The sequence below is a fragment of the Oncorhynchus tshawytscha genome, linkage group LG11 (genome assembly GCF_018296145.1).
Source record: "Oncorhynchus tshawytscha isolate Ot180627B linkage group LG11, Otsh_v2.0, whole genome shotgun sequence".
Lineage (NCBI taxonomy): Eukaryota > Metazoa > Chordata > Actinopteri > Salmoniformes > Salmonidae > Oncorhynchus > Oncorhynchus tshawytscha.
Window position 1 is genome coordinate 49868859 of NC_056439.1, and position 12500 is coordinate 49881358.

General features: G+C 43.0%; 1 protein-coding gene across 3 annotated transcripts in view; it reads right to left on the minus strand.

The window, feature by feature from the left end:
* Positions 1-12500, minus strand: part of LOC112262237 (protein-tyrosine kinase 2-beta-like) — a 51244-nt gene that overhangs the window by 12576 nt on the left and 26168 nt on the right. For all 3 annotated transcript variants that reach the window (XM_042330253.1, XM_042330252.1, XM_042330254.1), the window contains exons 10-19: positions 12278-12379; positions 11891-12008; positions 11526-11565; positions 8340-8389; positions 8131-8175; positions 7912-8009; positions 7590-7671; positions 2793-2893; positions 2484-2599; positions 622-722 (exon numbers count right to left, since the gene is read on the minus strand). In XM_042330253.1, coding sequence (XP_042186187.1) covers positions 622-722; positions 2484-2599; positions 2793-2893; positions 7590-7671; positions 7912-8009; positions 8131-8175; positions 8340-8389; positions 11526-11565; positions 11891-12008; positions 12278-12379 — 853 coding nt within the window. The remainder of the gene's footprint in view (positions 1-621; positions 723-2483; positions 2600-2792; positions 2894-7589; positions 7672-7911; positions 8010-8130; positions 8176-8339; positions 8390-11525; positions 11566-11890; positions 12009-12277; positions 12380-12500) is intronic.

Here is a 12500-nt window from a genome sequence, read left to right on the forward strand (position 1 = left end):
TTCTCCCCCGATTTCTCAGTTTGGCCTAACGGCATGCTCTAGGAAGTGTCTTGGTGATTCCAAACTTCTTCCATTTAAGAATAATGGAGGCCACTGTGTTCTTGGGGACCTTCAATGCAGCAGAAATGTTTTGGTACCCTTTGCCAGATCTGTGCCTCGACACAATCCTGTCTCGGAGCTCTACAGACAATTCCTTTAACCTCATGGCTTGGCTTTTGCTCTGACATGCACTGTCAACTGTGGGACCTTATATAGACAGGTGTGTGCCTTTACAAATCAAGTCCAATCAATTGAATTTACCACAGGTGGATTCCAACCAAGTTGTAGAAACATCTCAAGGATGATCAATGGACCCAGGATGCACCGGAGCTCAATTTAGAGTCTCAATAGCAAAAAGGTCTGAATAATTATGTAAATAAGGTATTTCTAACAGGTATGTAAATAAGGTATTTATAAAAATGGCAAACAAACCAAAAACAACTGTCATTATGGGTTTATTATTGTGTGTAGATTGATGAGGAATTGTTTATTTTATCCGGTTAAGAATAAGGCTGTAAAACATAACAACATGTGGATGAAGTGAAAGGGTCTGAATCCTTCCGTAAGGCACCGTGTTAATACCTTTGTAGTAGTCTTCTTCTTCTACGTAACGTGACAGCCCAAAGTCTCCCAGCTTGACACAGTCTGCAGACGCCACCAACACGTTCCTCACAGCTATGTCTCTAACCAATCACAATAGAGAAATGGAACTATATTAACCAATCACGACAGAGAAATTGAACTATATTGAGCAATCAGAATAGAGAAATAGAACTATAATAACCAATCACAATAGAGAAATTGAACTATATTAACTAATCACAATAGAGAAATTGAACTATATTAACCAATCACAATAGAGAAATTGAACTATATTAACTAATCACAATAGAGAAATTGAACTATATTAACTAATCACAATAGAGAAATTGAACTATATTAACCAATCACAATAGAGAAATTGAACTATATTAACCAATCACAATAGAGAAATTGAACTATATTAACTAATCACAATAGAGAAATTGAACTATATTAACCAATCACAATAGAGAAATTGAACTATATTAACCAATAACAATAGAGAAATTGAACTATATTAACCAATCACAATAGAGAAACTAAAAACACTATCAAAAGATCCAATGCAGCCATTATCATTTCTGGGTAACAATTAAAGCAGTCAATCAGCAGTAGAAAACAATAACAACATGCCTACTAATACTACAAGGACTTTTTTATTTTTATTTTACCTTTATCAGTTAAGTCAGTTAAGAACAAATTCTGACCATCCATGATCTGAAAATGTTAGTTTTAACCATGTTTGAGGCTATAAAGTGTTTCTTTACATTTATTTTGTTTACAAGTAAAACAAACAGAGAGGTTTGGAAGTCTCTTTCTTATTGGACTATTCATTAATTTACCATCTGGTGATGTCATCACAAGGCCAAAACTCCATCCCACCAAAACAGGCTGAAATTTCAGGTAGGTCTTTTCTAACAGCTCTGACACTAAAAGGACATTTTCACCATTTTCACAGAATTATTCCAACATCATAGTGTGGAAATATGTATAAAACACAGGAAAATTACACTGGGTCTTTTAACCAATCCCAATGCCGGGATTAAACCATATTAACCATATTAACCAATCCCAATTCTGGGATGAAACTACAGTGCCTTGCGAAAGTATTCGGCCCCCTTGAACTTTGCGACCTTTTGCCACATTTCAGGCTTCAAACATAAAGATATAAAACTGTATTTTTTTGTGAAGAATCAACAACAAGTGGGACACAATCATGAAGTGGAACGACATTTATTGGATATTTCAAACTTTTTTAACTAATCAATAACTGAAAAATTGGCGTGCAAAATTATTCAGCCCCCTTAAGTTAATACTTTGCAGCGCCAACTTTTGCTGCGATTACAGCTGTAAGTCGCTTGGGGTATGTCTCTATCAGTTTTGCACATCGAGAGACTGAAATTTTTTCCCATTCCTCCTTGCAAAACAGCTCGAGCTGTATATTAACCATATTAACCAATAATAACCAATACTAGAGACACATAGTCAGAAATGAATCATTCAGCCAATGAGGAAGCAGACTTTGAGGGCTGACTTCAGAAGTGATATGATGCTATGGGGTTGATGAAACAGGTGTTCACTTCCTCTCTGGGTTAAAAAGGAGAAATCTGCAGTTCAAACAACAACAAATCAGTCACCCAGACAGTGTTTTGGTAAACAGCTGAGGGGTTGAAAACTATATTTGTTCACGAGCAGAATAAAAACAGCTGATACGATGGGTTCTAATGGAGCCGTTGAACTAAGATCGTGAGGCATTTAGAAGTTATTCGTTTTAAAATGGTGATTGCCCCTTTAATAAACTACTTCCTCTAAACAACACAATGTTCAGGAAAGCAGGGACGTGAATGGAGCGAGTTTGTTACCTGTGTACCATGTTCAGCCCCTCCAGGTAAGCCAGGGCTTTACAGATCTGTAGACTATACAGGACCAGAGTCACACTGGTCAGAGACCTCTGCTGCTCCACAAGGTAGGTGCCCAACTACACACACACACACACACACACACACACAGAGAGAGAGAGAAAGATATGTGGATTCTCTCTATACATTATCCTGCTCTACTCCTTGATGTGATGCATTCTGAGCCAGTGAGTGACTTCATATTTGCAGACTGGTGACATCACAAAAAACCTCTGACCCCTCGCGCCCTGAACTGGTCTCGGGAACCCTCACCTCTCCGTGCTCGTACAGCTCCATGACGATCCACACAGGGTCCACCTCAATGACCCCGATCAGACGTACAATGTGAGGATGATCTAGAGTCTTCATCAACACTGACACAGAGAGAGATACAGACACAGAGAGAGAGAGATACAGAAAAAGAGAGAGAGAAAGAGTTTTGAGTTTTAAAATCATCTTTATTGGGTCTGGGAACCCACAACACTATAAACACTCATACAAAACCATAGTTACACATCAATTAAAACCACAACTCCAATTCCTCCTCCACAGTAACTTAACACAACAGCCTCTGAATACCCCATATACTCATCAACAGATCAATATTGTTGACAAGTTTGTAATAGGCAAACTCAACCCTCAGTCTCGCTGCCAACATCCCCTCCAGCATTCCCACCACATCCACAGACCCCTGTCCCCGAATACTGTTCTTTCGGGTCTTCCATATCGCTAATTTGGCTGCTCCCTGACACAAGTAACTACACCCCTTCGACTAAACCAGTACTTTAGCCCAAATATAAACAGTTGGGAAGAGGAAACCTCTCCCAGAGCTGAGAACCAATCAGTGATCAGGTCATCTAAAACCGTCACTGTACAACAGTCTCTGGGCGGCTTGAAGCCAGAAGGCCTTGATCCTGGTAGAAATGTCCACCAGGCCTTGATCCTGGTAGAAATGTCCACCAGGCCTTGATCCTGGTAGAAATGTCCACCAGGCCTTGATCCTGGTAGAAATGTCCACCAGGCCTTGATCCTGGTAGAAATGTCCACCAGGCCTTGATCCTGTTGTCCACCAGGCCTTGATCCTGGTAGAAATGTCCACCAGGCCATGATCCTGGAAGAAATGTCCACCAGGCCTTGATCCTGGTAGAAATGTCCACCAGGCCTTGATCCTGGAAGAAATGTCCACCAGGCCTTGATCCTGGTAGAAATGTCCACCAGGCCTTGATCCTTGATCCTGGTAGAAATGTCCACAAGGCCTTGATCCTGGTAGAAATGTCCACCAGGCCTTGATCCTGGTAGAAATGTCCACCAGGCCTTGATCCTTGATCCTGGTAGAAATGTCCACCAGGCCTTGATCCTTGATCCTGGTAGAAATGTCCACCAGGCCTTGATCCTGGTAGAAATGTCCACCATGTCCACTGTGGCAGGTACAGGGCTGCAGCTTTAATCCAGTGTTGTCCAGACCAGAAGAAATTGACAATGGTCCTCTGAAGTTCTTTTATCAGGTGGCTGTAAAAATCATTAGTCTGTGCTACAGGGTAGAGGCAGCTAGATTATTGGCTACCAGTACCCTTCCCCTATAAGACAGCTGGGGTAGCACCCATTTCCACCTTGACAGGCACACACTTTCTCCACGACACCCTCCCAGTTATTTTTCTGAAAGACATCGGAGCCTAGAAAATAACCCAAAGTCTTCATCCCATCTCTGCCCCACTGAAGCCCCCCTGGTAACCCCCCTGGTAACCGTGCAGCGGACCCCATCTGAAGCCGACCTGCCCACAGCGATTCACTCTTTTTCCAATTGACTCTAGCTGAGGAGACCCAATCATACACCTTTAAAGTGTTTGAGAACCTTAACATCCTCAGCCCCTGTAATAAAAACTATCACGTCATCTGCATACGCAGACAGTGCTATCGTGGGACCCTTCATTACACCTGGCACAGAGAAACCAGTAAGCCTCGCTCTTAAAAACAAAGCATTGGTTCAATTACCAGACTATATAACTGCCCTGAAATTGGGCATCCCTGCCTGATGCCCCTTTCGACAGGGATGGGGCAACTTAAACCACCACCCACCTTCACCATACACGAGGCCCCAGCATACAGTAAACTCATCCAAGACAAAAAAACATCCCCAAACCCAAAGGCTTTCATTGTTTTGAACAAGTACTGGTGGTCCACACGATCAAAAGCCTTCTCCTGATCCAACGAAAGTTAACCCACATTTACATCAGACAGTTTACAAATGTCTAAAACATCTCTTATCAGAAACAGGTTATCAACAATAGAGTGGTCAGGTCCACAGTCAGACTGGTCCTTGTGGACCAACAACCCCAGACACTCTTTCAACCTGTTTGAGAGACATTTAGATATAATTGTATATTCTGCACAAAGCAACGCAACGGGTCGGCATTTTTTTATAGGAGCCAAATCCCCCTTTATAGGAGCCAAATCCCCCTTTATAGGAGCCAAATCCCCATTTTCTGGCAACAATGAAAGCACAGCATGTTAACAGGATACAGGAAGACAACTCTCATGAAAAGATTCACACACCACTTCATAAAAATCCTCCCCAATAGACCCTCAAAAGTACATATAGAAGTCAGATGGTAAACCATCGATGCCAGGGGCCTGTTGAGAGCTGCATAACTGCTGTGGAGTAATGTGGCTCTTGCAGTGTAATGTCAGAGTCCAAAGCAATTCTCTGCTCAGGGCCCAATTGAGGAAGACCTTGTAACAACTGTTCAGTACACAGAGAATCACAATCCTCCGCCTTAGAGAGGGCAGAGTAGAAATCCACGTCATGTTGGCGCATCTCACCGTCATCACCTTCCCACCAGGGAGACGAAGGCAGACCGTCTGTTTGTGTTGTAATGGCGACTGTCTTAGTGGTTAAAAAAAAAAGCTCTAGGAGCATCCATATCCTTGAGGGTAACAAAACAAGACCTAATCAAGGCACCCTTCACTCTTTCATGTAGAAACGACCTCAGTTCATATCTCTTGTCCGGTAAATTCATAACTAGTCCAGGGTCGTTCTGAGTGAGCAACTTCAATTCAATAGATTTGATGTCCTGTTCAAGGGCCCTGATAGTCTCTTTAACTTCAATATGAGACAGAGCAGTATACTATTGACAAGACACACGTATTTGGGCCTTCCCAACCCTACTACAGTAGTGATCAGATACATACAACCTGTCTAACCTCCCAACCCTACTACAGTAGTGATCAGATACATGCAACCTGTCTAACCTTCCGACCCTACTACAGTAGTGATCAGATACATGCAACCTGTCTAACTGTCCAACCCTACTACAGTAGTGATCAGATACATACAACCTGTCTAACCTTCCAACCCTTTCTACAGTAGTGATCAGATACATACAACCTGTCTAACCTTCCAACCCTACTACAGTAGTGATCAGATACATACAACCTGTCTAACCTTCCAACCCTACTACAGTAGTGATCAGATACATCTACCCTGTCTAACCTTCCAACCCTACTACAGTATTGATCAGATTCATACAACCTGTCTAACCTTCCAAGCTACTACAGTAGAGATCAGATACATACAACCTGTCTAACTGTCCAACCCTACTACAGTAGTGATCAGATACATACAACCTGTCTAACCTTCCAACCTACTACAGTAGAGATCAGATACATACAACCTGTCTAACCTTCCAACCTACTACAGTAGAGATCAGATACATACAACCTGTCTAACTGTCCAACCCTACTACAGTAGTGATCAGATACATACAACCTGTCTAACCTTCCAACCCTTTCTACAGTAGTGATCAGATACATACAACCTGTCTAACCTTCCAACCCTACTACAGTAGTGATCAGATACATACAACCTGTCTAACCTTCCAACCCTACTACAGTAGTGATCAGATACATACAACCTGTCTAACCTTCCAACCCTATCTACAGTAGTGATCAGATACATACAACCTGTCTAACCTTCCAACCCTACTACAGTAGTGACAACCTGTCTAACCTTGCTGCACTGACACAACCTTCATTAACCTTTAGCCATGTGTACTGCCTAACTGTTGCATTCCTTTCTCTCCACACATCAGAAAGCTCAAACTCAGTTAGAAGACCAGACAGACAAGTAGCTGACCGCAGGTGAGGTTCTTCAGCAGTGCGATCAACAGTAAAATCTACTGTACAGTTCCAGTCCCCCCCTAAAACCATACACCCCTCTTGTTCACACTATCTTAAGGTTTCCTTTATTTGATCAAATACAGCAATACGCTCTGTACCCTCATTAGGAGCATAAACATTCAGAGAGACACAGAGAGAGAGAGAGAGACACAGAGAGAGAGACACAGAGAGAGACACAGAGAGACACAGAGAGAGACACAGAAAGGCACAGAGAGAGAGAGACAGAGAGAGAGACACAGAGAGAGAGACAGAGAGAGACACAGAGAGGCAGACAGAGAGAGAGAGAGAGACAGAGAGACACAGAGAGAGACAGAGAGAGAGAGAGACAGAGAGGCAGACAGAGAGAGAGATAGAGACAGAGAGACACAGAAAGACACAGAAAGACAGAGAGACACAGAGAGAGAGAGAGACAGAGAGAGAGAGAGAGACAGAGACAGAGAGATACAGAGAGACACAGAAAGACAGAGAGACAGAGACACAGAGAGAGAGAGAGACACAGAGAGACACAGAGAGAGACACAGAAAGGCACAGAGAGAGAGAGAGAGAGAGAGAGAGAGAGACACAGAGAGAGACACAGAGAGAGACAGAGAGAGAGACAGAGAGAGACACAGAGAGGCAGACAGAGAGAGAGAGAGACAGAGAGACACAGAAAGACAGAGAGACACAGAGAGAGAGAGAGACAGAGAGACATAGACAGAGAGACACAGAGAGACACAGAAAGACAGAGAGACAGAGACAGAGAGACACAGAGAGACGCAGAAAGACAGAGAGACAGAGACAGAGAGAGTAATAACGTGGTTCACATACGTGACGAAGCCATTTTCAGGGACCACTTTTGGTTCTTTCAGAACTACTGGCTAAAATGAAATGAGGCAGTACAGCTACAGTACTCACCAGCTTCACTCATAAACTTCTCCTTTACGTCATCAGAACAGTCTTTACATGTCTTTACTGCTACACGCACACGCTCCCCTGTCTACATCCACACACACACACACACACACACACACACACACACACACACACACACACACACACACACACACACACACACACACACACACACACACACACACACACACACAAACAGGAGAGGAATCCAATTTAGAAGAATTGAGATGCAGAGAGGAGAATTGATTTTAGAAATGAAAAGTGATGTCAGAGCCAGAGGGGAAGTGATATCAGAGCCAGAGGGGAAGTGATGTCAGAGACTTGCCGGGCTTTTGTAGACTCCATCATGCACCTCTCCGAAGAAGCCCTCGCCAAGGATACGCCCCAGGTAAATTTCATCTCTGGAGAGGCTATACCTGCACCCTGATACACACACACACGCACTGATTGGCACATTTTACATTTGTGAACAGTTGGGATAAATAAAATAACTATTATTCCATCTCACTGAATCACTGCTCCTCTGTCGGGTGATGTCACTTACCAGAGTCTGGCTTCTCCTCGGGGATCTCAGCGTAGATGTCTGAACCTACAGGTAGATTAGGACTAGAATTAGATTCAGCACCAGATAATGTCTCCGTGTTTCTTGATCCACCTAAAAAGGCTTTTTTTTTTTTTTTCTCCTTTTGGTCCCCGGGACCAGGATGAGGAAATACAACTACAGAGAGAGGATTCATTCTTCAAAACACTCACCTACACCTCGTCTGTTGTTTACACTCTTCCTGGGGACATCTTTACTCCCTCTGTTACAGATTCATTGATTGATTGAATTTATTAGAAACATTCTAAGTTGCAGGCTGCTTTACATACATAAAAGATAAGATGATTGAAGACAAAAACACAATGAGGCGTGAAGTCTAATTTCCACTTGGAAACATAAATGTGTTTTAACCCACAGACACAGAGAGAGCAGTTACTGGAACAAAGTCTGGTGTGAAAACAACATTTAAGTAACACACTTGCAGCTAACCACATGCTAACACAGCATTTCTACTGACTGACATAGCTAACCACATGCTAACACAGCATTTCTACTGACTAACATAGCTAACCACATATAAACATAAAACATATTCTACCGAACCCACACAGAGACAGAGACACAGAGAGAGAGAAACAGAGATAGATACAGACAAATAGAGAGAGACAGAGAGAACCACAGACAAACAGAGAGAGACAGAGAGAGAGAGAGAGAGAGAGAGAGAGACAGAAACAGAGAATGCTATTTGGCCTTAAACAGAGAGTACACAGTGGCAGAATACCTGACCACTGTGACTGACCCAAACTTAAGGAAAGCTTTGACTATGTACAGACTCAGTGAGCATAGCCTTGCTATTGAGAAAGGCCTCCGTAGGCAGACCTGGCTCTCAAGAGAAGACAGGCTATGTGCACACTGCCCACAAAAATGTGGTGGAAACAAAGCTGCACTTGCTAACCTGCTGCCCAATGTATGACCATATTAGAGAGACATATTTCCCTCAGATTACACAGATCCACAAAGAATTCGAAAACAAAACCAATTATGATAAACTCCCATATCTACTCGGTGAAATACCACAGTGTGACATCACAGCAGCAAGATTTGTGACCTGTTGCCACTAGAAAAGGAAAACCAGTGAAGAACAAACACCATTGTAAATACAACCCATATTTATGCTTATTTATTTTCCCTTGTGTACTTGAACCATTTGTACATTGTTACACCCCTGTATATACAGTGCCTTGCGAAAGTATTCGGCCCCCTTAAACTTTGCGACCTTTTGCCACATTTCAGGCTTCAAACATAACGATATAAAACTGTATTTTTTTGTGAAGAATCAACAACAAGTGGGACACAATCATGAAGTGGAACGACATTTATTGGATATTTAAAACCTTTTTAACAAATCAAAAACTGAAAAATTGGGCGTGCAAAATTATTCAGCCCCCTTAAGTTAATACTTTGTAGCGCCATCTTTTGCTGCGATTACAGCTGTAAGTCGCTTGGGGTATGTCTCTATCAGTTTAACACATCGAGAGACTGAAATTTTTTCCCATTCCTCCTTGCAAAACAGCTCGAGCTCAGTGAGGTTGGATGGAGAGCATTTGTGAACAGCAGTTTTCAGTTCTTTCCACAGATTCTCGATTGGATTCCTGTCTGGACTTTGACTTGGCCATTCTAACACCTGGATATGTTTATTTTTGAACCATTCCATTGTAGATTTTGCTTTATGTTTTGGATCATTGTCTTGTTGGAAGACAAATCTCCGTCCCAGTCTCAGGTCTTTTGCAGACTCCATCAGGTTTTCTTCCAGAATGGTCCTGTATTTGGCTCCATCCATCTTCCCATCAATTTTAACCATCTTCCCTGTCCCTGCTGAAGAAAAGCAGGCCCAAACCATGATGCTGCCACCACCATGTTTGACAGTGGGGATGGTGTGTTCAGGGTGATGGGCTGTGTTGCTTTTACGCCAAACATAACATTTTGCATTGTTGCCAAAAAGTCCAATTTTGGTTTCATCTGACCAGAGCACCTTCTTCCACATGTTTGGTGTGTCTCCCAGGTGGCTTGTGGCAAACTTTAAATGACACTTTTTATGGATATCTTTAAGAAATGGCTTTCTTCTTGCCACTCTTCCATAAAGGCCAGATTTGTGCAATATACGACTGATTGTTGTCCTATGGACAGAGTCTCCCACCTCAGCTGTAGATCTCTGCAGTTCATCCAGAGTGATCATGGGCCTCTTGGCTGCATCTCTGATCAGTCTTCTCCTTGTATGAGCTGAAAGTTTAGAGGGACGGCCAGGTCTTAGTAGATTTGCAGTGGTCTGATACTCCTTCCATTTCAATATTATCACTTGCACAGTGCTCCTTGGGATGTTTAAAGCTTGGGAAATCTTTTTGTATCCAAATCCGGCTTTAAACTTCTTCACAACAGTATCTCGGACCTGCCTGGTGTGTTCCTTGTTCTTCATGATGCTCTCTGCGCTTTTAATGGACCTCTGAGACTATCACAGTGCAGGTGCATTTATACGGAGACTTGATTACACACAGGTGGATTGTATTTATCATCATTAGTCATTTAGGTCAACATTGGATCATTCAGAGATCCTCACTGAACTTTTGGAGAGAGTTTGCTGCACTGAAAGTAAGGGGCTGAATAATTTTGCACGCCCAATTTTTCAGTTTTTGATTTGTTAAAAAAGTTTGAAATATCCAATAAATGTCGTTCCACTTCATGATTGTGTCCCACTTGTTGTTGATTCTTCACAAAAAAATACAGTTTTATATCTTTATGTTTGAAGCCTGAAATGTGGCAAAAGGTCGCAAAGTTCAAGGGGGCCGAATACTTTCGCAAGGCACTGTATATATATATATATAATGTCACATTTGTAATGTCTTTATTGTTTTGAAACTTCTGTATGTGTAATGTTTACTGTTCATTTTATTTGTTTATTTCGCTTTATATATTATCTACCTCACTTGCTTTGGCAACGTTAACCCGTTTCCCATGCCAATAAAACCCCTTGAATTGAAATTGAATTGAGAGAGAGAGCGACAGAGAGAGAGAGAGAGCGATACAGAGAGCGACACAGAGAGAGAGAGACACAGAGAGAGAGAGAGAGAGAGAGAGAGAGAGACAGAGAGAGAGAGAGAGACAGAGAGAGAGAGAGAGAGACAGAGAGAGAGAGAGAGAGAGAGAGACACACAGAGAGAGAGAGAGAGAGATACACAGAGAGAGAGAGAGAGAGAGAGAGAGAGAGAGAGAGAGACACAGAGAGAGAGAGAGAGAGAGAGAGAGAGAGAGAGAGAGAGACAGACAGACAGACAGACAGAGAGACAGAGAGACAGAGAGACAGAGAGAGAGACACAGACAGAAAGAACAGACAGTGATCTCACCCTGTAGGGATAGCAGGCAGGGCGAAACTGGAGTCTCTCTCTGTGGGTTGAATCATATCAGACTAAACTTTAAATCTTTAGTTAGAGATGCTAACATTGCTAGGCTAACAAACTACTTCCATTATGTAAGCCTGATTCTAGGCAAATGTTAGTGGTACCTTTGTTAGTTCTGATGATGAGGTAGGTGTGTGTCTCTGTGTGTGTGTGTCTCTCGGTCTATCTCTGTCTGTCTTTGTCTCTGTGTGTGTGTGTGTGTGTGTGTGTGTGTGTGTGTGTGTGTGTGTGTCTGTCCCTGTTTCTCTGTGTGTCTGTGTGTGTGTGTGTCTGTGTGTGTCTCTGTGTGTGTGTGTGTGTGTGTGTGGTACCTTTGTTAGTTGTGATGATGAGGGAGGTATCAGAGGAGGTTCCCAGTCGACAGTAGCCGTCTATCAGATCCGCCATGTTTTCAGCTATAGCAAGACAGGCCGTGGTCACCGACAGAGGCTGTGGAGGGCACAGGTTAGTGTGGTTGTGCGTGTGTGTGTGTGTGTGTGTGTGTGTGTGTGTGTGTGTGTGTGTGTCTGTGTGTGTGTGTGTGTGTGTGTGTGTGTGTGTGTGTGTGTGTGTGTGTGTGTGTGTGTGTGTGTGTGTGTGTGTGTGTGTGTGTGTATGTGTGTGTGTGTGTGTGTGTGTGTGTGTGTGTGTGTGTGTGTATGTGTGTGTGTGTGTGTGTGTGTGTGTATGTGTGTGTGTGTGTGTGTGTGCGTGTTTACCTGCTTGGCTCCCTGTATGTCAACTGTTAGCAGCGCTTGGCCATCGTTCTGCTGAGAGCATCTGATACTGCGGACCTGAGAGAAACTGGCCAAGCAGACAGGCTGCACACACACACACACACACACACAGAGAGAGAGAGACAAAGACAGAGAGAGAGAGACAGGGACAGAGACCGGGACAGAGAGAGACAGGGACAGAGAGAGACAGGGACAGAGAGAGACA